The following is a 25,901-nucleotide window of genomic DNA, read 5'->3' on the forward strand; positions in this document are numbered from 1 at the left end:
ACCGTTTTCCAGGGCAGTAAACACACGCAGAGATTCTGACAGGACTTGGAAGCTCTGGAGGTTGTCTGAATGCCCTGGTTCTGAATAGGAAGGCGGCAGAAACCTTCTGCTCCACGAAAACAAGGGCCTTTGGGCACACAAGGCCCTACTTGCACGCCCAAGGCACCTGTGGATCTGGCCACCGCTCTGTCCAGCCCGGTCTGCATACACCCCACGGTGCTGCCAGTGATGGGGACAAAAGGAAACCGGAAGTCAACATTTAGAAACAGGCGCAAAATTCCAGGCGCGGTATGGTTCTCCCTAATCCCCTTCGCTTTGGAAATTGGACTTTCAAGTGAAGGCAAGTTTTCTGAAATTGCCTCTTTGGCTCCTCCTCGGGCCCTGGCCGGCCTGGCACAGCCCAGAGTGGAGGCGCCACCAGTCACACCATCACTGGGAACCGTGGGGACCCTACCCTAGGCAGGGAGGCCTGGGGCCAGGGGGCCAGGTTAGCAAAAGGAGGTGACTTTTTGGGTTTCATTTTAAAGTGTAAATCGACTCTGAAATGTCTTGGGGTTGAAGGGACTCCAGTAAATCCCAAAGGATGGGAAGAGATTTCAGGGAGATGGATGGAGTGCCATAAGGCAAGTTGTCCAGTCACACAGATGCACACACCGGGCAGTGAGAAGGGGATCGATCCAGATTCTAGACCCTGAACTCCTCAAACTACTTTTGCCTTGCTCTCTCTACCCTCCCCACCCAGCCTACAGTTGCATCCCACCCCGCTCTGGGTGGATGATTAGATTTGGTGACCTTGTGTGTTTCTCCTTAAAAAAAAAAAAAAAAAAAAAAAAAAGGCAACAACAACCAAAAGCTGCCAAACACTCCCCCAGTGAGCCACAGGGGCCGAGGCAGGCTACAATTCCTGGGGAACAGGGCCTGAAGAAACGCCCATAGCCTCCTCCCCCAATGCCCTCGCTGCCTTTTCTGCTCAGGGTTTGGCTTCGGGTCTTTTCTGAAGGGCCCATTTCCTTCCCTCCCTTCTCCAGGAGAAATGCTCAGACCCCGCTTTAGAATTCTGCCCCAGCTCTGGCGGCATATCTGGAGTGGAAGGCAGGCCCGGCCACAGCACCTCGGGGGTGCAGCACCCCGGGGATTCGGCACAGGGGCGGACAAAAACACCAGTCTCCAGGAGTAATAAGAAAATGGAGAATACTGTATTTGCTTTAGAAAGTTTTTACATATAGATAAACACGCAGTTAAGATAACAGTAAAAGCGCTCTACAGGGAGTGAGAGATATCGCCAAAGCAGCTAGGAAATACTTGAATAGCTTTTGCTTAAGAATACTACAGTCTCACTCTCCGCTTTTGCTGTTGACAGGGTCCCTCTTCCTACCCCAGCCCGAAGAGCACGCCTGAAACACCGAATGGGAGAGGAACCCCCAAAAGCAAAGAGGTGAGCAGGGAGGGGGGAGAAGGAGGGAGAAGAGAGAAAGAAAGGGAAAGGGAGAGGAGAGAAAGCAATTATCATATACAGGCAATTTCTACACATATATTACAAACTGGGAAAATGACCAATCATTAAGATATACATAATTCATATAAAATTTTGAAATAAAAATAAAAATCTGTTACAGTCATAACTATTCTTTTTCCACATTTATAACCAGTACCCACACAGGCAGTGACAGAGTGGAGAGAAAAAGGTGCTTACGAAGAAAATGATTGTCTGCTGAACAAAAAAACAGAAAATTGCATCTTGTTTGACCAATACTTGGACTTAAAAACAAAGAGAGAGAGAGAGAGAAAGAGGGAGAGAGAAAGAGAGAGAGAGAGGAAAAGAGAGAGAGGAAAAAAGAGAGAGTGCGCAACAAAAGGCAAGAAACATTTTCTATTTCCCTCCCCAAGAGTTCTTTCTTTTTAAACAAATTCCGAAAGGAGATGGCGGTTTTACTTTTTTTCTCTCTCTCTTTTTGTCTCTTTTGCTTTTGTTGTCTTGTCATCGTGGTGGTGGTTTTTGTACAGTCGACTCTTTTTAAATCGTTTTAAACTAGAGAGAATATTTTCCCAGATACAAATAAATCGTCATGCAGGTGGGGTGCCGGTCCGTGGGAGCCGAAAGGAGAAGCCGTGCTTGTCCGAGAAAGCATACAGTTGTCACCTCTTTTATGTTTTCTGCCCACAGCATCAGCGTGTGTGACTGTCTGTGGACGTCGCACGCAGTCCTTTGGGGTGGCCGCGATGAGAAATGAGGGTTGGGGGTTGTTGATGGTTTGCGTTAAACTTATTTTTTCTTGTGTTGTTTTATATATATATATATTTTGGCTGGGGTGGGAGCGTGTGTGCTTGTGTGTGTGTGTGTGTGTGTGATGGTGTATCCTGATACCGGTTTGTTCTGGGGCTGGAGGAGGACGAGGAGGAGGTCAAGGAGGAGAAGGGGGACACGGAGCGGAGGGGGGCGGGGAGGAGGGCGGCCTTGGGCATCATACATCACATTCCGAGTCGCTGGAGGTTACCGAGAGGATGGAGGTGCCGGTGTCCGCGCGCTCCGCCAGGCTGGACACGCTGGTGGTGGGGCTGGCCGCCGTGGACGGCGACTCTGCCGAGCTGTGCGTGGGGCAGCCCGGCTCGGCGAGCGAGCGCATGCCGCTCGGTCCGATGGCCTGGTGCTGGAGCCTGCGGGAGACAGAGAGCGGCGCCGGCCCTGACACAGCGGCCGCGCCACCGGCTCCTCCAAGCCACCTCCCGGAGCCCGCGCCGCCGGGAGCGGGGCCTACCGCCGCCTGTGCTCCCAGCCTCCCCCGCTCCGCGCCCTGCGCTGCCGCCCTCGGCTCCTCTCTCGGCGCTCAGCACCTGCTCCGGCGCCAGGCTGTTCCTTGGGCGCCGCAGAGCCTCCCCTGTACGGATCTTGCCTCTCGTCTGCCCTCCCTGGGGCTCCCTCGAGCTTCCTAAGGCTCATCGGCCCCGGCCCCGGAGGAGAGGTACAACTAGAGACTGGCCGCCTGGGGAGGCCTGGGCGCACACAGCTAAGGACGCCGAGCCCCAGGGCGCAGAAGTCCGAGAGGGACAAGCAGGTGTTTCTTCCTCCCCAGGCCCTGCTATTCTTAGAATTCAACCGTCCGGCCCAAGAGCATCTGGTCGCCCTGTGCCTCCTGCCCAGGTCCCCACACTCCCCGGGGAGTCCTGGCTGGCTTTGCTCGCGCGCCCTGCGGAGAGCGCAGGAGCGGGGGAGGATAAAACACGGACGCTGGGAGCAGGAAACTGAGGACAGAGGAGGGACACAAACATCGGCGGCCGGGGGGCCAAGCGGTCTCGGGCTGCCCCGTTCCCAGGGCTAAGCAGCGGCTGCCTGAACCTAGTGCCTCTGAGTTTTCCCTACAAAGAGGCCTTCCCAATGGACCTGGGCACTCCCCCCATCAGGCGAAAACTTGGTTCCAAAGGCGGAGGAGAGGGCTGAAGGCTCAGGCCTGGGCCACCTGAACCAGAACACACTCACTCACTCCATGAACTCACACCCAGACCCTAGCCCCCTCGCCTGTCAGCATCAAGGGCCCTGCTCCCTGCTCTACACCAGGCCCAGCACCAACCCAGGCTGGGTAGGAACACAGCTTTCTCGTCAGGGCTCTCACCCAACTCTTCCCTTCCCTCTTCCCTCCCTACTTCTCGTTCTCCTTTCTCCATTTTTCCGTGTAGTTATTTTTCTTCCTACTTTCCCCAGGCCCAACTCTACTGACTGGTCAAACCCGGTACAACTTTGTGACTTTGTGGCCAACATGCCAACAGCAAAACTGCTCCTGCCCGCTTTGCAAGTTAGTGAACCCAGGGGCTGCTCCTTAGCTGGGGAGGCAGGGCCAACACACACGCCTCTCCACTCCCAGCCGGCTCGCCTGCACCTGATCGGGCAACTGGCAAAGCTGTGGGAAGGAGGGCCGCTGCATGGTGGCCACCAGCCTTTTCCCTGTGTGGCAGGGACCCAGGTCAGTGTCCTCTCCCTGACATTGGTGGATCCCTCCCCGGTATGTGCAATGCAGGGACATAAGAACCAGGGGGCAAGGAGTACTTTTCCTCCCTTCCCTGTCTGCAGGCTTCCGAGGAGCCCTGACCGTGGGACCTCTCAGAGGCTGGGACCACGGGCTGTGGGCACTGGGATCTCACACACACCCTCTCCACCCAGATGAAAGACCCTCGCAGGCAAAGCAATCAGGAAACTCAAAGTCTGTCCCCCTTCCCCGTGCCTGGGCCGGCGGAAACTTTCTCCAACTGGCCAGGGGGTGGAGGCTTCTCTGGAGAGCTCGGCAGCCGCTGGCCCCCTGACCCGCCGGCCCCCATTTCAACCCTTCTCCCTCTCCCGGGTCCCGGAGACGGTAGCCGGGCCGCGGGGGCCCCGCCACTGACCTGTTCTTGGCCGCCGCGGCGCGGTCGCGCTGCCTCCGGTTCTTAAACCAGTTGCCTACTTGTGTGGGAGTGAGGCCGGTGGCCTGCGCCAGTTCGCGTTTCTTGCTGGGGTTGGGGTAGGGGTCCTGCAGGTACCATTCCCGCAGCAGGCTCCGAGTCCGCTCCTTGAAGCAATGCGTCTTCTGCTCGCCGTCCCAGATGGTGCGCGGCAGCGGGAACTTCTTGCGCACGCGGTACTTGTCCACCGGGCCGAGCGGGCGGCCGCGCAGCTTCTCGGCCTCCTGGTAGTGCGCCTCGAGCCACATGGCCTGCAGCTTGCCGTGCGACTCCTTGGTGAACTTGTGGTTCTCCAGGATGTGGTACAGGTCGCGGAAGTTCCCCGTGTGGAAGGCGACCACGGCGCGCGCGCGCAGGATGGACTCGTGCTTGTTGATGGCCTCGCACGCCCCGGGGGCCACGGGCAGCGACCAGAGGAAGCGGCCCAGCCGCTCGATGTCGCCCGTCTCCTCCAGCGTCTCGCAGACGCTGGCCACCTGCTCCGGCGAGAAGTTGAGGGTGGGCAGCTGGAACATGGACAACTCTTCCGGGGGGGCCCTGGAGCCGCCGCCGCTGCCGCCGCCGCCGCCTGCTCCGCCAGCACCGCCGCCTCCCGCACAGTTCCCGCCGCCGCCGCCGCCGCCGCCCGTGCCGCCGCCGCCGCCGCCGCCCGCACCGGTCCCGCCGCCGCTACTCGCCAGAAGCAGGGAGCGGTGGTGAGAATCGGCGAAGTTTGGCAACAAGAAGTGGGAGGAATAGAGGTCTAGGGGGGAGCGGAATACCATGGACTGACCTGGGAGGAGAGGAGAAAATTCAGGGAGAGGAAGAGAGAGGGGAGGAAGAGGAGGAGAGGGGCGCTGAGGACCAGGCGGAGGGAGAGGAGAGGGGGGAGGAGGGGAAGGAAAGGAGGGGGGAGCAGGAGGAGGAGGGGGAAGAGGAAGGGCGTAAGGGACACCCACACCCCACACACATCCACACACACACACGCCCGCGCAGCCACATAGAGAGGGAGGAAGGAGAGCGACCCGGTGCGCGCGCGCAGAGAGCGAACCCGAGCCAGAGAGAGGGAGAGGGAGAGCGAGAGGAGAGCGAGAGCCAACCACCGCCGAGTCAAGATTCAGCGATTCCACAGCAATCGCCCTAATGACAACAGCCTCATAATATCTCCCCTAAATCCACAGTGAGTGCAGCATTGAAACATTTTGTTTCGCTTTTCTATTGGTCTGCGGCATGTCGTTGTGGGGTTGCCATGGCAACCACTGCCAATCACTGTCAGCCCTGCCAATCAATACCCAGAACGTAAGGACGGTTTTTACCACTTAGCCAGAGTGGGGGGTGGAGAGGAGGAAAAGAGGGAGAAGGGGGAGAATTTTTTAAAGTGTTTGCAACTCTTAATCTCGCCAAGTCCCCCCACTTCTCTCTCTCTCTCTCTCTCTCTCTCTCTCTCTCTCTCTCTCTCTCTCTCTGAATTCCCTTCTTCCCTCTTCCCCAAAGAAGTTGATCCAGAAATTTAAAAAGCCATGGGCATAGAGTTGTTAAATGAGATGAGCAATTTAAAGTGGGGGATTTTGTTGGGAGATGAGAGGCTCCTCGTGCTACACGAAGGCCAAGGGCCAGCCGGAAAGAGCGGCAGAGGGACAGCGGAGCAGACATGGTTTGCACGTGGGCTGCCTCTTTCTGCCTATGTGAGCACTGAGAGTGGAGAGGAAGAACGGAGAGATGAGATCATGGGGCCCACCCCGAGCCCCGCCCTGGTCCTTCGGGCTGCTGGGCCCTGGGGTCTGGGATTTCTGGGGACATTTGGTGCCTGGGAGCCCAAGCCCAGAAGCCAGGGTTCTGGAAGCGGCTTTGGCTTCCTCCTTCCTGATTATTGGCCACATTCACCCCAACTTCCTCCGCACTGGAACTGGCTTCTCTTTACTCTGCCCTCCAGCCAGAGAGCCTTGGTTTCCCATCTTGAATTTTAAAATAGCAATAGAAATTAACATGCCCTTCTTTCCATCTCAAAAAGCGACCCCTCTTTGTTCCTCCTAGACTTCAGCTGCTTCCCCTGGGAGCTGTGGAGGAGGTTCACAAGCTGAGAAGCCTGGGAGCCCGCAAGACCCCCCCATACCTGTTACCCCCCCATATCTGTTACCCCCCATACCTGTTACCCCCCCCCCCAAAGGAGCTCTGGGTCTGCCTATCAGCCCCAGAAAGGCACCCAAACTTTAGAGGCTGCCCCAAAGAAGTGGATAGGCCTGAACATTGCTTGCTTGCTCATATTGTAAAGAAAAATAATAATTAACTGTCAAATTTTTCTAAGGAAAATAATATCACAAGCCTAAAATAGACCCCACAGGGCCCAAAGAATGGAAAGGGCCCTCCCTCCCTTTGGTCACTGCAGCCCCCAGACCCAGCATGAGTATTTATTCTAAGGTATGTCGCTTTTAAGAAGATGTAATCAGCATCTTGAGCCGTGCCTCCCTTTGTGAAGCCTCTGTAACTATGGGAGTGTGATTTACGCAGATTTGTCTGGGTCAGAGCCGTCTTTCCCCAGAGCACTGTGTATATTTAGACAGGGACTCGGTTTGGTGTTTAAAAGTGTATATTTTGAATGAGTTCACACACAGTAGCCAACAATGCCCACATTGTCGGCCCGTGTACAACGTGTATTGAAACGCAGCGTCCAGACTTCAACTAATCTGCCCTCAATAAAGCTGACATAATTATCCTAAGCTGCCTTTCCAGAAGAAAAATCATTGAGGAATTCAAAACTTTTTTTTAAAAAGAGATCTTTTCTACATTCCGATGCAGATCTGTGAGCGAGGTGCGGAGCCCACTGACTGCCCTTTGGAGATCTCAATGAGGGAAGAAGGGAGGTTGAGAGAGAATTTCAATGGGAAAACTAACGTGACTGGGCTGTGAGTGTGCCGGCCCCTAACCCCGAGCTCCAGCCCTCCTTGGGCCATGACTCCCCAGCGCCAGGCCCCCTGGGCAGGGACGCAGGAGCTGCGCTGGGAGACTCTGGGCAGGGTGAGGGGGCCGATACCCGCCCACTCAGGCCGAGGCAGTCGAGGGTCGCTGGTCCTAAATCCACGGACTGAGGCAGAAAATTATTCGCCCAAAGGGAAGACCGGCCAAGCCCTACTTGGGGGGATCTCACCCCCACCCCATCCCATCTCTCTTCCTCCCCGGCCGTGGGTCCTTCTCTGCTCAGCCTCGGAGCTCTGGGCAGTCGTTCACTGCGGGCCCAGACAAGAGCCCTAAGGTTGGGACACAAAAACAGACACTTCATCTTTTCTTCCCGATCCCTTTCTCTCGCAGGGAAAGGATTAAAGGCTGAGGGGTGGGAGGAGGAAGGGGCAGGAGGAGGAAGCGGGGGAGGAAGGAATGAAAAAGGGGAGGGGAGTGGGTATTGTGCCGCGTGTGGGGGGAGCATTCCTACGGGTGGGTTTCCGAATATTGTGTTCAACTTTTTGAAAGCAGCTCGTGACCCCGAAACTGCATCCCCTGGAGCCGAGGACCCCGGCGCCGGGCGGGCGGGCGGGTGAACCCAGCCAGTCCCCTCCCCATCCCCAAAACCCCCCGCCTCCGGGTGGGGGCGGCAGGGCCTCTCCCGCCGCCGCGCGGTCGGCCCGGAGGGAGGCTGGGCAGGTGCCGCGGGCTCTGCCGAAAGCGCTGAAATCGAAAACCGTCGCCACTCGAGGAGAACTGAGGCAAGTGGGGCTGATACTCCGCTGGGCGACACCCCTGTCCCCACCTCGGCTGGGGAGCCCGCCGACGCGCCGCAGCACCCTGCGGTCTCCGGTAGCGGCCGCGGCTCGGGCGTGCACAGCCGGGCGGAGGGAGGCGGCGAGGCGCGCAGCTTTGTGCTCCCGGACGGGGCCGGCGCGGCGCGGCGGGCTGAACAGCAGCCGGAGCTGTCAGAGTCGCCCGGCCCGGCCCGGCCCAGCTCCTCGCAGCCCGCCGAGCCCACCTTGCGGTCCCGCTGCCGCCAGCGCCTCTCCGCTCCGGCCCAGAGCACCGCGCCCGCCGCCCGAAGCTCGTAAGTTGTGCGTCCCAGGAGCTGGGGAGGATGGCGGGCGGTCGGTCCTCTGCGCGGATGGCTAGACTGGCTCTGGGAGCGCAGGCTGGGCAGGGTCTCGGTCTAGGAGTACCGGGGTTTCCCCTCCCAAATCCCCAGGTCCTGAGCGTTGGGGAGGGGGTTAAAAGCAGAAGGACCAGGGCCCAGGCCGCCTTCCCTAACGCCCCAGGAGCTGGGCTGCGAGAAGGCCGGGAGGTGAACCTGGGGGGACGCCTGGAAGGGGGGGCGCGTAGGGGGCACCTGCACCTGAGACTCCATCAGAGCGAGGAGACCCGAATGGATAGGTCTGCCTGCGGGGCCTGTAGGTCTTTCCTGCCGTCTGGCCGCCCAGACACGCTGAGGTCACAAAATTGCCACCAGCATCCCTGCTCCATTCTCGCCCAGACGACAGGAAGGACAGTGTACAGCTGGCGCGAGGAGAAAGGGCGGTTGAGCTGGAGAGTGTCTTTCTCCACCAGGACCTACTGGGCATCTGTTTACAAATGTCAGCCCCGACCCCGGCATTCACAACACCACCGGGGACGGCGATCGAGACTCCCCCTCTCTCCTCATTTCGGGTCCACATAAAGCCCAGGGGTCTGCAAGCCTCTGAGAGAAGAGGATCAGAGGTCTGGGCAGCTGCACCTACTCACTCGGCCTTGCTCGGCTCCTTGCGGCCGGTTAGTCCTGAGGGGCAACGCCCCTTCCGGCACCCGGGACGACGGAGGAGGCGGGGTCCGCCGGGTGGCCGGCGGTCTGGGCCTCCCCGCGAGCTACAAACTGGGGCTTTTGGCACAGGCAGCGGAGCAGGGCGCAGAGGAGGGCGGCACTCAGGCGGGGAGGCCGGGAAGACCTTCAAGGACCCCGATTACTTTCCTTGAATGAAAAACAACAACAACAACAACAACAACAACAACAACAACAACTGCTCCCTCTCTGTACCCCCGCCCCCCGCCGTAGCCTCTGGGGGGACCCGAGCTCCAGGCAATTGTGGCCGGGGACAGTAAACACAGCTCAGTTGCCTCAACTTTCTCCGCACATAAAAGTTCCCGGCGCGCGGTGAAATTTGAATATTTGATCAGCCCCTTTGAGTGACCCTCATTAGCCTGGCGCCCTGCTAAGGCCCCGCCACTGCAAGAAAGCTGCTGGGCCCGGCATTTGTAAGCCTTGTTAGCGCCGCTTAATGAAGCCGCCCCCACAGCTCAAAGGTGGCCTCCGGGGCTGGCGGCGGGCACCTCTGCACCCTGCTCTGCCTAATGAGCCCCACCGCCACCGCCTCCACCTCCCACGTCCTCAATCGGGGAGTTTGGCTCTATCTTGGACCATTGCACATCCCACTGGCAGGCTTAGGAGAGCAGGCACAAACCCAGCCCAGCCCAGCCACGAGAGAGAAAGAGAGAGGTGGGAGATGTGGAGGACAGGAGCCTTACAGGTTGGGGATTGGATTTTGAGGCCCCGGGTTGTAGCCCAGGCAGTGCACTGCCAACCTGTCCCAAATTGGCCAATTAGTCACCCCAGTGCCTTAAAGATGCACCTGGCCTAATATGGGGGCGGCAGAGGACAGATGCCCAGGGGTGGGTCAGCTTTCCATCCCCAAGTTCCTTTGGTCTCCACTACCCAGGAGCCCACCTGCTCCTTTGCAGGGATGCCCTCATGACAACCAGAGCTGGTGCGCTAGGACTCAGATTTGGAAAGGGATGTGCACTCTCACCTCCTCAAACCATCGTTGCCCTCAGCATCCACATAACCATGTTATGCCCCTTGGCACTAGGGAAGGCAAGGTACTACAGTCTAACCTGGCCACTCCACAAGAGAGCCATGGCCGCGCTGGTCTCTCTCTCATCACGCTGCCAGGCATCAGAAGGGCTGGAGAGAGTGCTCAGAGAGGGTCAACTTGGACAGGATCAACTGGCTGCTTGGGTGAGACTGGGACTGAAAAAGGCTTTGAGGGAGAGGAAGAGAGGGATTGCTCTGGAAGGAAGGGGGACCAAAGTCACCAACTACATTCCCTCTGAAGCAAATATAAAGAACCTTATTAGAAGTTGTGCTACAGTCCTCTTGCAGAGTAGACACCCTTTCGTCGCTGTCCCTCCCTCCTCCTATGCCCTTTTCCCTGGACAGTTGTCACTCAAGGTCCCTCCTTGTTCAACCAGCTCTTGGGCTTTTAAGGGTTACTTTGGGGGGATTAATGCACTGGACTTGGGGAGCAGGCTGCTCTCAGAGCCATACTCTGGGCCTTCTGTAGGTGCCCCCCTCATATGCCCACAATCCCTCAGACAGACAGCAGGCTGCCCAGGGTGGCAACCTCAGGACACCATTCCAACGCAGCCCTCACTCTCTGCCCAAAGGCCTGATAGGCCCCTGGGATAGCAGAGACCAAGTCCACTTGGTTCCTCTTTGCTCTCCTCCGCTGCCCAACCGGTGTGCCCCAACCGATTTACCACCCAGGTCACCCTAATTCAAGCCCCAACTGCTGATCTCTAGGGACCATCTCTGAGCTGGGCAATGCGTTGTCGGGGCCTTGATTCATCTAAAGGGCAAAGGTAGGACTGGGGAAGGGAGGGGTGGACTCTGTTGGCGAGAAAGGGGACTGAGGCAGAGGGTAGAACTCAGCTCTGTGGCCCCAAGGCCAGGCCTACCAACTGCTCAGGGGAGGAGGCGAGGGGAGGGGGGCTAGGAGTCCGCGGGCGACGGTCGGGGCATCAGCGTGGGGGGCTAGATCCAGAGGAGAAGGGCGAGAGGCGGGGGTCGGGGGAGCGGGGCGGGGGTAGGGGGTGCGGCTCTTTAAGAGCACAAGGCTGGCAGGGAAAGCGCGCGGCCGGGGCTGGTAGCGCATTGACCCGAAGGGGATTTAGAGGGAAGGGAGCGGCCGGCACCGGGGGCTTTGTCCGGGGCGACCAGAGAGGGCGAGGCACGAGAATAAGGACAGGCCGCGTCCTGAAAGGCCGCACGGAGGCGGCAGCGCTGCTGCTCTTGACTTCTGAGCGGGGCTTAGAGAGCCTGCCCCGGCTTAAGCCGGACCCGGTGCCGGGCCCTGAGCGCCCAGCCTGCGGGCTCACAGCCCCCGGGCTCGGAGCTGCGGAGCCGCGGGATGGGGAGGGGACACGGGTGGCCAGGGACCTGGCCAAGTTGCCCTGTGCTCTACAGCTGCCTGACGCTAGTGCAGAGCGGCGTGCGAGCTGGCCCCGCCGCGTCGGGCCAGGCCCGAGAAAGACTTTTCTTTTTCCAACTTTGTCTTTTGGTTTTGTCTCCAGTTCGAGCAGCTCCGGAGCCTGCCGACCCCAAAGGGAGTCTCAACAGGTGGCCGGGTAAGTCCATTTGAGAATTCTGGTCATACCCTTAGCCCCTCCCCGGCCCCTAACGTTCCCCTCCCATATCCCTCTGGCCTCCTGAATTCCCGGTGCTCCTCCCGCGGGGCCAAGGCGGGAGGAGGAAGTTGGGGGGGGGGCGGTTTGAGAGGTGCCCTCATCCTGGGTGTCCTCGGGCTCCCAGTTCCAGCCCAGGACCGCTGGCCGGCGCCCTCGCAAAGCTTCACCCAGTACCCCCGGGTCCCGATCACCTTTAGCTCCGTCATAGACGCTGGTACCCCAAGTTGTGGTGGGGGGGAGCATCACTGACTGGAAGTGGGCGGGGGGGGGGGCGGGGGCTACGTGGCCGTGCGGCCTTAGTGGGGGTTTGGAACCCAATAGACACCCTCCTTTAGGAGAGACCTGGGAGCCCGCCCGGGGAGCCCTCACCGGCTGTACAATAGCCCGCAGCAGAGCGCCGGCAGCTGGGGGTGGGGAGAGGGTGGGGGAGGTGGAGGAGCAGGAGGAGGGAGGAGAGGGAAGCAGAGAAAAGCAGAGGCAAGAAATCCCGGGCGTCCGAGCGAAAAGTCGGGAAATGTCCTCAGAGCCCGGGCGCACGCCCTCTTTGTCACACACACGCTTGCACACGCACTCACAGCCACCAACTAGCCCAAGCACGCGGCCCGAGCCGTGCGGGGTCGCACGCCGAACAGGACTGGAGCGGCCCTCCTGCTGCCCAGACCCTTCCGCCGCCGCGCGGCGGGTGCCCGGAGGATGGCTGGGGGAGCTAGGAGGACCCCCAGGGCTGGGCGCGGGGAAGAGCTTACCTGCGGCAAGGTAAGGGAAACCAGGAGCCAGGAGCAGCGGCGGATAAATATTCATTAGGAAGTGTGTCTCCTTTTAAACCGCGCGGCGTGCGCTCTCGCTCTGATGCCTCCCTCCCTCCCTCTGTCCTCTGGTGCGGCTTTCTCCCTCTCCGCTCAGCCTCCCCCCACCCTCCCCGCTTTCCTGCGAAATGCCGGGTGGGTCCCCGTCTAGCTGTGGGAAGGCTGAGCCTGGGGAGAGTCTCCACAGCTGCTTGGGGCACGCGTTCCCCATCTGCCCTCCCTCCGGTCGCCCAGCCCCTCACCCCCTCCTAAATTACTACATCATTAGCTTTATTTTCCTGTGTGTGTGTGTGTGTGTGTGTGTGTGTGTGTAGGGGGGAGGGTGACGGCACAGTTCGACCTACCTCCCCAAAGCTAGCCAAAAGCTGGTGCTCTCCAAAGCTGCCCCAACTCCATCTCCATCCCCAACCATGCTCCCACCCACATCCTCACCCAGTCTTGTTTCTTACCCCCGCCTTTCCTCTCTACCTCCATCCTGTACCTACCCAACTTCACCATCCCCTCCCCTCCCGCCGCCTACCACCGGGATCCCCAGATGGATGGGCTGTAGGTACAAGGATCCCGCATTGGGGGTGGGGTGGCCCTCTTTCCCACGTAGCTTCTCTCGCTTGGCACTCAGTGGGCATCTGGGCAGCTTGGGCTTAGGATCAGAACATGGAGGCGCACATCAAGGGCCTCACCCCGCCAGGCCTCACGGCCCCCTGGGTCTTGACCTGGGAGGCTGCATGGCTTCACTTTGTGCGAATGAACGGGAGAGACGGACCAACACGCCGGCGAGCTGATGATTGCCTTCTGAGAACACACTGACCCGAAGTTAGTCGCAAGTTCGCATCTTTCTCTCTCACGCTCTGAGCAAACACATCCGCAGGGTTCCAGGAACTCAGAAATCCCTCCCGAGCACCGTTTCCAGGCGCTAGGGAGCACAGGCCCACCCCCGCGCGCCCGGGCCGGCGCTCCGGGACCTCGGAGACTAAGAGGCCGCAAGGTCGCTCCGGATGGACGACCGTGGCCACCATACTTGGTACCTTTCCTTCCCGCTCCAGGTACCTAGGCCACCTCAAGGGCGCTAAGGGAGGTGTGGTCCCCAGGTGCTTGGGGGTGGCCGGCTGAGCTTGGCGCGCCGAGGTGGGGGCGGGAGGAGGGGCCGAGGGGGCGGGCCCAGGACAGTTCCCAGCTCCCAGTAGCGCTGCTCTGGGGAATCCGAGGGGAGTTTCGCTCCCAAACGAGCAGACTCCTAGCCCAGAGGTGCGGCGACTTTGGATCGGGTCCTACAGCTTGCCTAGGTTCGTGGGAGCGCAAGCGGCCTGTGGTGGCCTGGGGCGAAAGGTGCGGTCTCGAGTCTCTGAGCGATCACGCGACTTCTCCCTCCCCCATTTGGCCTGATCCTTTGGGGCCCCGAATCCACTCCCACCCTGAGAGGCCCCAGAGGCTCTTTCGACCCATCCGGAAGGGAGTGAGGAGCAGAATCCTCGCTGGGTCTCCCTCCTCCCGGAAGGTTAGGAAGCTGAGCAGTTGAAGGTGTAACAGGCCCTAGAGGGCCCTGGGTCCGAGAAGCCTTATTACCCTTGCACCTCACCTACAGCCCCCAGTTCGCACTTGCCCATCCATCTACTCCGCAGCAGGCAAGGAGGTTGCACGCGAATCCGAGCTCAGGCTTAAGCTGTCACTTTACTGCACACGGGGTGTACAGGCAAGGTGTACAGGCAAACTGTACGCAAACACACGAGGGTATTAGAAGAACGTTAGCAGCAGAATTTGAAGAAAAAAGAAGTGTCCACAGACAGAATGTTCGGATGCACGGGTGCACACCCAGTGCTCCAGATGCAGACAAGAACCGCAGTGCCCGGGGCGGGTGACCTCAGCCACATGGGCAGATGGACAGGAAGCCACACACAAGGAGAACGGGCCGAGCGAGGATGCAGGCCCCCAAGCCCAGGGCTTCCTGCTAGAGGGACCTTGGCTCCTGACCGGGAAACGTTGCTGAGCCGACTGGGGGGAAAGATTTCGGGTCAAGTCCTGGAGACTAGAAAGAGCACTTCATCCACCCCAAAGCCAGCCCTTTCACCTGCCTCAGCTGGGCTGGAGACGCCCAGAAGAAGGCGGTCTGGGAGAGGTTCATTTTGCCCTGGATTATTTGTCTTTACTAGGAGACTGCGTTCTGCAGGAGGGTGGGGTGGGGAGTGAATGCTGTGAGATTCCTAAATCCTAATGGGACCGTGGAGCTCCAAGGGTTGAAGAAAGGGAGGGCCCTTATTTTGCCCCTTTCACTTCTCTTAACCTAAATATAGTCGTCCAAACAAACAAACCTGAGCTGGGCTCCACACACACCCTCTTGCCCTTGCTTCCATTCCAATCTCCTTTAGAGCAAATAATCCTCAAAAGAACACCTTAAAGCAGACAAAATTATTTGGTTTATTAAACTTTTTTTTTTTTTGGTGAGATACAGGGAAGTTCTCACCCCCACCCCTCTCCCATCCTAGACACCGCCCACTATCCCCACCAAGCTGGGGAGTAGGATTCCCAAATTCAGGAGGGAGTGCACAGGCTTGTTTGTGGTTTCGGTTTGTGGTTTTCCATTTGCCTGCCCAGTTCCAGTGAACCTTCCAGAGTCCAGACAGTAGCCAGTACAGTTTCCCTGCAGAAGAGGCAAGGACACTGGACGCAATGGTGCCCCCCCCCCTTCACCTCCCTTCCCAACTCTGTCTCTGAAAGTAGAGGCAAGTCTGGGGAAATTCTTTCAGAAAAAAAAAAAAGGAAGAAGAAGCAAAAGGACTTTCTGGGCCAGCAAGTTTGATGCCCGCCTTCCAAGGGGCAGAGGAAGGTCCATCTTGCGCAGAAGAGACAAACCAGTAGGAAAGCATGGCAGGCAGGTGTTTGAAGCGTATGTCGTTGCCCTAGAAATGGAGGGGGTGTGGGGTATGAGTAGGAAATGATTTCTTCCCTTTTGGAGGCAAATTCTGTGCTCTGCCCGCCCCCAAGATATACTGAATTCCTGGGAATTTTAGCAAGAGTTTATTCGTGTAGTTGTTTTGAACAATAAAGAGTAAAACATCACTTTCGAGGCCATTCATCTTCCTTGGAAGGGCAGTTTCTTCCTAGACTTTTTTCTTTCCTCAGATTTGGTTTTCCTTTTTCCCCAATCAACGTCCACTTGCTGACACACCTTGGGAAGAGACTGCAACAGAGAGAAATGAAGAAGGAGACCACACTCCTGAACCCAACATGTAAGTTCCTTTCCTCAGAGTGGAGATTCGGGACACGAAGAGCAGTCTCCCTGGGGGCATGTCTCCCTTCTCTAGGTAGTTTATTTAGAGCCTTTTCAGTCATAAAGAACAATCAGCAGTTGGAGACGTTTCCTATTACTGTACTTACCAATTAATTCTACAAGATTCTTCAAACACTGATTTATAAAAATGTGTGGACATAGCGAAGATCCTTGCCCCATGTATCCATCAAGCAGAAAAGCAGTTTGTTTTCTCATAGTCCCCAAAGTCCCAGCAGAGTCATTGAAGCAACTGTTTTATTTTTAATTACAGTTGGTATTATTATATTAGTTTACATAATATTATATTAGCTTTATGTGTACAATAGTGATTAGACATTCATGTAACTTACCAAGTGATCACCCCGATAATGGAGCGAATTTTTTTCTGTTTCCTAAATGCCCTTGTCACCTCTGCCCGAGCCACAGGACTCAGGGCAAAATCTCCGAGGTTTGTGACCTCTTGAGTAGGGCCTACTGTTTTGTTAGGTTTCTTAAAGATTGTGTGAGGTGTGAGCTCGAGCTCTCTCTCTCCCTCCCTCTCTCCCTCTCTCCCTCCCTCCCTCCCTCCTTCCCCAAAATGAGCCCCATAGAAGCTAACCATTTCTGTAGCACACTGTGCAAAGAGCTGAACGGTGTTGTCCGGTTCAGGGTTGTGGGTGGGGGAGGGGACAGCCATCACGTTCAACTGAAAAATAAAATAACCCTCATACCCCTTTAATTTCTTCTATTTAATAGTCTCACCTCCAAAGGCGACTTCACCCACGGAGAGCCCAGGCTTCCAGCCACAGCCCAACGGTGCCGCCCGCCGCCCGCCCGAGAGGAGGTGCTCCGACAGCAAAAATCCCATACATTTTTAACTACAGTGATTACTAAATTAATAGCAGGCACTAAGACAGATGTCAAAACGTCTTGAAAATGTTTATCTGTGAATAATTGAGAAGGTGGTGGGACGCATTATCTGATTGTGTAATGAAATATGTATGAGGAACAGCTGTTTGCAACAGCCCCCTCCCGCCCCCTCCTCTGCTGGGGCCCTTCTCTTCCAGGCGGGAGTCGCGGCGAAGCCGGTCGCCCACGTCCGTCCGCTGGGAACCCGCTCTGCCCCTCCGGGGCCGCTGCAGAGCCGGGCTCCAGCGCGCCCCAGAGTCACCCGCTTTCCAGATAGAGGACATCGGCGTGGAGTCGCCCCCAGCCACGCTCTTTCGGCTTTGGAGGCGGCGTGAGGCTTGGCTGCCCTTCGAGCCTTCGGGGTGGGCCGCGGACTTGGCCTGAGACGCCCAAGGAAAGCCGGGCCGGGAGCCCGGGGGCGCCCGCCGGGCGGGGCAGCCTGCTCGCTGGAGAGGGCCTGGGGCTGCGCAACTCAGCGGGGCGGGCCTGGGGTCACCGTGGGGCGACCGGGCTCCCCTGCGGGCTTTGTTCCCCGCCCGGCCACGCCGCGCACTTCCTCCCCGCCCGGCCAGCCCCCTCCAGGCCCCGGCCAGCCCCCTCCAGGCCCCGGCCAGCCCTCTCCAGGCCCCGGCCAGCCCCCTCCAGGCTCCGCGCCGGCCTGTTTGTTTCCCCAGCCCCGCGCCCTCCGCCGGGCGCGCAGCTGCCCTCGGGGTGACGCGGGCGGCGCGAGGCCGGCCCAGGAGTCCTGGCCCCGCAGGAAGCGGAATGTGTGCGTGTGGCGGGGAAGGGGGGACTCTGGGGACCCTTCTGGAGTTCTGGGGCCGGGGAGGCGGCCTAATGGGGCGCACGGCCTGGTGGGCGGCGAAGGCCCAAGTCCTGGGCTTGGAAGGGGCGGGTGGCCTGCGCGGGGCCCGGCCCCGGCCCCGGCCCGGCGGGACGCCCGGCTGGACCCCAGCGGCGGTAGCAACCCCAACACCCCGGTGACCGCCTGGGCGAGCTGTCCCCGGCGCTGCCTCCGGCGCTTCGCAAGGCGGCGGCACCGCGTCCCGAAGCCGGGCCCTGGGCCTGTCCGTGGCCTCCGCCTCTGCGGCCCCGCGGCCCCGCTCCCTCCCGCGCCCCGCGGGCCCCGTCCCTAGTGCGGGGCGACCGGGAAGCCTCGCCCCGCAGCCTCCGGCGGCTCTGACCCTGCGGGCGCTGCCGCCCTGGCCGCTCCGGGCCGGCGGCGGAGGAGCGGGGCGCCGGACGCCGAGCGGCCGCGTTCCCCACCGGCCGACGCGCAGTGCAGGGGCCGTCGGGCGCTGCTCCTCCAGCGGGCGTCCCCCCTTCACCTAATCCCTGGTGCCTGGGTTCTAATCCCGCACATGACGGTTAATCTGCAATGATACCGCTGCGGAGGGACCTGTTGCTGGCGAGGCACGGTGATTTGTCACCTTGGAAACAGTTTTAAATAAAGATCATAACAGCGATGTCAACTGTGTTTATTCTCCGGGTGGGGAGCCTGGCGGCTCCCGGGCGGAGAGGACGGAGGGTCGGTGCCGGAGGGAAGGGAGCGAGGCGCGGGCGGGAGAAGCAGCCAGTCCGCCCCCGTCCCGAGCCTGCTGTCCTTAGGGGTTTTCCTTCGGGAAACCCGCGGGGTCTGAAACCGCAAAGCACGGACAGAGGAGCCGTTTGCAAAACTCGGGAGCGCTCGGTGAACTTGAGCTACTGCGAGGAGCCTCCCGCCGGACGCTGCGCCCCCGGGACTCCAGGCGGCGGAGCGCAGAGAAAGGGCGGCTGGCGGGACCCTCCTCCTCGCCGCCGGCCGTGGACCGAAGACGCCGCGCTCCGGGCGTCCTCCGCCGTGAAACCCGCCACCGTCAGCAACCACCGCGGAAAACTGTTCGCACACCGAAAGCAAAACTGAACATAATTGCTCTTATTTATCAATTGCTTTTACAGCATTAAAATATTTTTAGTTGCATTGTATAAAACACCATCCACTCTGATGACTACCTGCCATATCTGTGGATCTGCTCCTTGTGTGTTCGGCACAGCGACATTAACCATCAAGAAAAAGCACATCTTATATATTGTATCTGTCAAGCTATGTTACAATTTCTATGAACAAAAAAACACATTATTCTTGTTGAAGAAGCTATGAAGCTTCTTTCATGAGCACTTTATGAATAATCATAGTTGTCAAAAAGAATTAGAGATATAGATTGTAGATGCAAAGGAAATATTAGGTACACAGAATAAAATATACAGTGGGATTGAGGCACAACTATTTTTCTTTTCAAAATAAATTTTTACCGAGGTGAAAAAAACAACAAAACCCTGGGCTATTAAGCTTACTTAAAAGATGGCTTTGTTGGTTTAATTATACTGTAGTTATTTTATAAATATGTTTCAAAGGAAGCTTGCCATATTGCATGTCAATGAGGACTGTAAAGAAACGCTCACAAAAGCTAATGCATACCAAACACCAAATTTTAGTCATTAGCATTCTTATTTATCACAAACTAAAGAAACCTATTAACAGACAAGAATTTCTATTTAGCTAGCATTACAATGTTTGCCCATTAAAATAAAAAGGGCAAAGTATGTCCATATATTTTTTTTTTCCCTTGGAACTATACATTCTTGCTGCCTAGACAGGTTTTTTGGAGAGATTGGAGGACATTTCTGGTTGGGGAAACAGGAGTCTATAGTGGGAATGGGCCAGAGGTCCCAGAACCACTATTTTTAGTTATCAAACTTAATGCTATTCATTTGGGAAAAAAGTGCAGGGCTGGGGCTCTGAGGCAGGCTGAGCACCACATAGTAATGGAAGTGTGTGAGGGGCCCTTTGTCTTTAATTTGTGTTATATGCATATGCAAATGATCTATTGTTTTTCCTCTGGGGGTGGAGTGGATAGCTTTTGTTTGGATGTTAAAATTTCCTCAAATGCTCCCTAGACAGGGTACTTCTCCCAATGCAGATTGCCCTAGTAGGAAATCGCACCACAACAGTAAACATAAGGTTATTAATTCTAGAAACACGCACACACATATAGATTTGTGTGATTTAAAAAAAAAATCATTTTCCTTTGAGCAAAATCGGCAATTCTGCTGTCATACCAGAAGTAAATGAATATATAAACACTTTTTTTTTTCTGAATGCCTATTTGACAGGGAATAAACTTTTCAACTATTTTTTTCTTCTTCTTATAATCAAGGGTGATTTTTTTTCCCCTAATTCGGTAGGGAAACAAGTAAATATCTCAGACCCTGAAGTGAAACATTTGGAATGATAAGGAAGAGTTATTTTGAATTATGGTTGGTGAGAATTTTTTTTTTAAGTGTCCAACAGGAAAAAACAAAATAATAGTTACACAAACTTGTTAATCTCGGCGCATTTATCAAGCAACTCAAGTACAGGTTCTTTGGGCCTGACGCTCAACTCAACAGGATCCATTTTGCCTGTTTGGGGGAGTTTTTGCATTAAAAAGATTGAAAACTTCCAAGAAAGGTGCTTCTTTGAAAGGCCCACCTGAAAACAACAGGTACTAGAAAGAAGGAGGGCATTCCTGATTTCACAAAGAAAATCTCTGTCAAAAGTTATGAACAGATTTTGCAAACCCCTCTTGAAATCTTAGTTTTCAATAATAAAAGTCGCGGGGGGTAGGTATCCTCTCCCCTGGGATGACTGGGGCAGAGCTGAAGGAGGGAAGTGTAATGGTTCCTACACTGCAAACTTGTCCTTCAGTGACAAGGAAAGTCAGTGTATGATGAAAGCAGCTCGGGTGCCTGCCTCAATGCTGGACGAGGTGTCAATCCCCACGTTTCTAAAGCATATTTGATACAGAGGTGGGGGGAACTGCTGTAAAACCTAAGAGTGTGTGTGTGTGTGTGTGTGTATTTTTAAAGGTGACACTTGCCAATAAAGGCCAAATCTATACAATTATTTGGATAACTCCACTCCTCTTACTCACCCCAAATTAACCAGTCTGATTTTCCCTCCACTGCCAAGAGCGCCCATATTATCTCGATAGGCCACCCGCTTGCCTCTCTCTCATCTGCGTCTTTCCTCTTCATTGAATGCTGAATACTACGGACAGCCAAGGAGGAGAAGGCTGTTCCCCATACATTTAAACCACGCTGGTTTAAATCTCAACGCCAGTGGAAGAACACCCTGTTTCAGTTGCAATTTCAGAGTATATTAGAGGAGACCATCTTGGTGATGCAAAGATAAGTAAGACGAAAACACTTTTCTCAGGGAGCTGATACTTGTTGAGGTGAGGAACATACAAAGGTCGGGAAGGCACAGAGCAATGCTATTCTATGGATGTCCTGGCTGGGAACACAGGAAAGGAAACATGGGAGAAATCTCGGAAGGTTTACTGGAAGAGGTGGCGTTTGAACTGAACCTTGAAGGTTGAGTATGATTCAAGATGGTGAGGAGAAGGAAATATAAACAAAATTGGCATCCAATTAAGGTATAGTGACAGGTCTGACATAAAGTAGGCATTTAAAAGTGCTTATTTAAATGAATGAATGAAATTTAGAAGCCTAATAATAAATCCCTCTATACATTTCTCCTTAGGATGGCCTGCCTGCTATGTTAACCTAAAGCCCTTTTATTTCTCTCCTTTGATGGTGTCTCTTTCCCTCATTCAGGCTGAGAGAGCTCATTTTGAGGTTACTGATGATGTCTAGGGCTGCAAAATGATGCCGTTGGCACCAGGAAATGAGTAACAGTCTTACTCAGAGATGACTTCTCCGTGGGCAAATGTTCCCTGTATTGATGTCCTGTTTACATTCTTGCAAAGATGGGGGATTACTGCAATTCTATGGAGTTTTGTATTTTTAACAAACCTTCCTCTATGGTACCAATTTAATGTTTTGTTTGAAACATGCTGGAATGCAACATGGTGAAAGGGGGATTGGTAGGCTTTTATATACAGAGCAGAATCCACTGAAAATGGCCTCTGAATGAGAAACAAGGAAGCCCGGTGGTGTACTAATTAGTGGGTGGAGAAAGTGGCTCACCCAACCCAGCTTCACTCTTTCTCATCTGAGAGGCAGAGACAATACTGACTCCCCTTGTCTATGTGAAGAGATTTTTGTTTTTGTTCTTTAAAGACAAAACAGTAGGAAGGTAGGTTTTTACATAGCTCTGGCCTCCAGCATTATAGGATTCAGGTGATAGTAATCAATTATGAACAGCTTTTCTTTTTGTAATCCTCTGGAAACAGATGCTTATTAGTTTGAGCTTTAAGACACAATTTTTAAAATTACAACCATCAGCAAAATAAATAATACTGGCAAAACGGGAAATCTATACCAATAGGTCTTTTCTTTGAAATGCATTTTTTATGCTTTCATAGGCCTTCGGGGCTGGGACATGGAATCCACATTAGGACTCAGCCGAGATTTGCTCTTCAGAAAATGCCTGAGCGGAGGAAGGCAGTGCCCGGCTAGATTCTGCCCCAAGCAGGACGTCTCGCATCGCCATCCCCTCTCCAGGTTCTCCTCCACTTTGCCCTCACCTCTGCCAGAAACCTGGCTTTCTTCTGCTTCGTTTTTCTTTTTCTTTTTTTTTAAACAAGCCACTGTTTCTTTCTTAACTAAGCACGAAAGTCAACATGTTGAGGGCAATTCAATAATAAACAGATGCCTTTTGAGTTCCTGAGACCCCTTCCCCGGGAAGCAAGCGCCCAATTCGAAAGGCGGAAACACCAAGGACTATGAAGGATTCTGCAATGAGTGTGGCTGAAGAGGAGCCAGCCTTCCACCCCCGCACCCCCTCCCTGGACCATCGCCCCGAGTTCATCTGAGGGAAGCTGGCTTTCCCAAGAGCCTATCTTTTCCTGGTTGGACAACGTGTTCAGTTCCACCACAGGCAGGCTACACATATGGCAGAATAGTGTGAAGAAGGAAGTCTGTCCATTAGCACATTGAGGGACGGAGTCTGGGATGTACGTTCAATAATGGGCTTCTTGTTTGGGAGCCTGATACCACAGCATCTCTCTAGTGAAAGCTGAACTGACCTCAGTTGGCGTGGGCAGCGTGCTTGTGTGCGAGGTGTATTTACAAGGCCAGACCAATTCAAGCTACTCTGAAAGTCTCTCGCTGTACAGGAGGAAAAATGTATTGGGTGACCTTGTGTGTATGTGTCGAGGAGGAGGAGCCCCGAGAGATTAGGAAATGAAGAGGGGCTAGAATTTTACTTTAATTAGTCTCACATTTCCTGGGAGAGCTTTTCTGAGAATATGATATTCTCTCCCGTTTGTTTCTGTGCAGCAAAGTCCGGAGACTCACCACCCAAGGTAGAAGAGAGGACCATCTCGATCCAGGCTGGATTCTGAACAAAACTCGGCCTTAGCTTCCAGAAACCTTAAATCACACGTAGGTAGAGTTCTGACTTGGTCACTAAGAATAAAGCGGAAGCTGAGTCTATTACTTAACATTTCAGATTAACCAGAGGACACGTTGAAAAGCCTTTTCTTGACTGAGGACCGAAATCATGGTTCAAGGGTGCCATATTGGGTCTTCTCTCATTAAAAAAAAATATATATATTTTTATTGATTTTAGAGAAGAAGGGAGAAGGATAGAGAGATAGAAACATCAGTGATGAGAGAGAATCATTGATTGGCTGCCTCCTGCATGCCCCCTTCTGGGGATCGAGCCTGCAACCTGGGCATGTGCCCTGACCGGGAATGGAACCATGACCTTCTGGTTCATAGGTCGTTGCTCAACCACTGAGCCATGGGCTTGGCCTGGGTGTTCTCCTGATGTGGCAGGTGAGGGCTGTGTCCTGGAGTCCTGGCACCCCAACCACATCTTCAGCAACTCCTGGATCACACTACAGAGGGGGCAGAGTAGGAGCTGGGAGAGGTCTGCAGAACAGCAAAAGCAGCAGGAGGAGGGGGCAGGAAGGACCAGAGAGCACGCCTTGCAGATGCACATCTCTGCAGGCACACACACTCAAGGAAGGCACCCACCTGGGACCGAAGGGGCTGTTAAGTCCCTCTTCAAACCACAGCGGACATCCTCAGATGGTCTCCAACCCTTTGTAGCAATCCCCAGTACGCGTCAGTACGGGCAGAAAAGCTCCTTCTATCAAGTTTAACAACTTTCTGGTGTAACTTCTGAGAGGACTGATTGCTTATTCATGCAGAAGCAAGACGCCCAGTTCGTTTTGCCTGTTTTTGCTACTCTTTGTTGGGTCGGGGAGGCTGTTATGGTAGCTGCAAATGGCTTCTCAAGTGACATTTGCTGACATTCAGGGAAGTACATTTATCAGTATTCGCCAGCTCACCTCTACACATGCAATCCATTTTGTTTTGTTCTTCATAGCAACCTCCTTGCTGACACCCGTGCCCTGAAAATGATAAATGGCAAGGTGGCATATTTCTCAAATGTCACTGTGAAAAATCTTTAATGGACTAAGTGTAGCTCTTCACGTTACAACTTGTCAGGTACTGGGAAATTCTAGAGTTTCTTCTTAATCCACAACTCTTTGGAACCACACATCTGCAAGCAGAGACTAATTATAAGCTACACTAGTCAGACCTGGCAAGCAGAAACCAAAGAGAAAACATCTGATATCAACTAATTCTTTTTTTTTTTATTATTCTCATTCCATTTTTTGCTACTTCCTTTCCTACTCAGAGAATATGCCAGGTATGAGAAATCTGTTACTCTAATTAAGTGGGCCACAGCTCCCACCAGCCTCCCATGCAGGTTTGTAATCCACTTGTAAACTCAGCCTTATCCAAAATAGTTTTACTCCTCTCCTCAAGATTCAAGATCACTGGGACCTCCCTCTACCCCCTCCCCTCCCCTCCCCAGCCCCCCTCCCACCCCCCCCCCGCCCCAACCTGATTCTGAGCCATAAATCCTGGCCCCTAAATGTTGTCTGAATGGGGTAGTTCAGAGGCATTTGTATCGGCTAGAACAGCCTTCTCTCCTGTTTCCCTAGCCATCCCTTTTCAGAGGTCATGGCCGTCCTCCCAGATGGCTGAGAGTTTCACATCAACACCTAAAGGTCCCCCGTCTGCATGCCCGCACACCACCATCACGGTGAGCATCAGGGCTGCTGCCTACAATCACTCACCTCTGAACATGGCTTGCTCACTCAGGTTCTTCCTTTTCAAATGGTCTCTATTCCCTGGAGTGTGCTCAATGTGGAATCAGCTCTGCCATTGTGGGCCAGGGCGGGGGGGCTGGGGAGTGGGGGGGTGGGGGGGAGGGGGGAGATTTGCTGATCTGCATGTGTCTGAGAGGTGTTCCAAAAAAAGCACCATCATCAATTTACATTGATTTTTACAATCAATGTTTGAAGGTCGAAGAGACTGGGGAAGGGGATAATCTGAAGCTAAGGAAAAGAACTGGTACTTCCCCAAAAGTGTGACAGACAAGTTCATCTCCGGCCAGATGCTAAAGATTGAGTTGTTGCTTTACTCCAGGCTTTTTAAGCCCATGCAGGCTCTAATTTTGACACCTGCTTCTAGACCAGTGATGGCGAACCTATGGCACCTCTGACACGCGAACTCATTTTTTTTGGTTGATTTTTCTTTGTTAAATGGCATTTAAATATATAAAATAAACATCAAAGATATAAGTCTTTGTTTTATTATGGTTGCAAATATCAAACATTTTCTCTATGTGACACGGCACCAGAGTTAAGTTAGGGCTTTTCAAAATGCTGACACGCCGAGCTCAAAAGGTTCACCATCACTGCTCTAGGCCCTTTGGTGTGTGTAAACCCCACCCCCCCAACTTCCTGGATCCCCTGTTTTGTTTTATTTTCCCCTAACATCATACTTCCTTTTTTTCTCCCTCAGGCTTGTTCTTCTGTCTCTTGGGTTGGGTAACTGTCCCTCTGGCTCCCACCCCTTGGGGACAACAGTGACAGGTCTTTATCCACATAGAAGCTCCCACCCAAGCCAAGCCTCCTCCCATCACCATGTATTCCCCCTATACCCTCTGCTAGCTCACCCCACCCCGCTTTTCCTCTGGTAATCACCATGCTGTTGTCTGTGTCTGAGTTTTTGCTTGAGTAGTTCCTTCTAGAATTAGTGGAGAGTCCATTGTCTCTCATTTGATGATTAAAACAACACCTGTGTTGGTTATTGAACCTCAGATGACATCT

General features: G+C 54.8%; 1 protein-coding gene and 2 long non-coding RNA genes across 4 annotated transcripts; 2 read left to right on the forward strand and 1 right to left on the reverse strand.

Annotated features, from left to right (window-relative positions):
* Window positions 1-1,174: 1,174 nt before the first annotated feature.
* Window positions 1,175-5,195, reverse strand: SIX3 (SIX homeobox 3; the record flags this gene model as incomplete). Of its 2 annotated transcripts, none has more annotated exons than XM_081101010.1 (3): window positions 1,175-2,118; window positions 2,496-2,655; window positions 4,375-5,195. In XM_081101010.1, 3 exons carry the CDS (start codon window positions 5,193-5,195, stop codon window positions 2,065-2,067), a joined length of 1,035 nt encoding a protein of 344 aa, XP_080957136.1. The 2 variants fall into 2 exon arrangements, with proteins under 2 accessions (XP_080957136.1, XP_080957137.1); XM_081101011.1 differs by lacking the exon at window positions 1,175-2,118 and having other exon boundaries at window positions 2,463-2,655; window positions 4,375-4,999; window positions 5,105-5,195.
* A 299-nt stretch (window positions 5,196-5,494) lies between these two features.
* LOC308525700 lies at window positions 5,495-11,763 on the forward strand. Its single transcript, XR_013996466.1, has 2 exons — window positions 5,495-5,590; window positions 11,710-11,763. It is a non-coding gene; the product is annotated as an uncharacterized lncRNA (long non-coding RNA).
* A 3,643-nt stretch (window positions 11,764-15,406) lies between these two features.
* LOC308525805 lies at window positions 15,407-17,164 on the forward strand. Its single transcript, XR_013996481.1, has 4 exons — window positions 15,407-15,495; window positions 15,747-15,853; window positions 16,630-16,717; window positions 16,941-17,164. It is a non-coding gene; the product is annotated as an uncharacterized lncRNA (long non-coding RNA).
* The last annotated feature ends 8,737 nt before the right edge of the window (window positions 17,165-25,901 follow it).

Source organism: Myotis nattereri (assembly GCF_964212035.1).
Source record: "Myotis nattereri genome assembly, chromosome: 10".
Classification (NCBI taxonomy): Eukaryota; Metazoa; Chordata; class Mammalia; order Chiroptera; family Vespertilionidae; genus Myotis; species Myotis nattereri.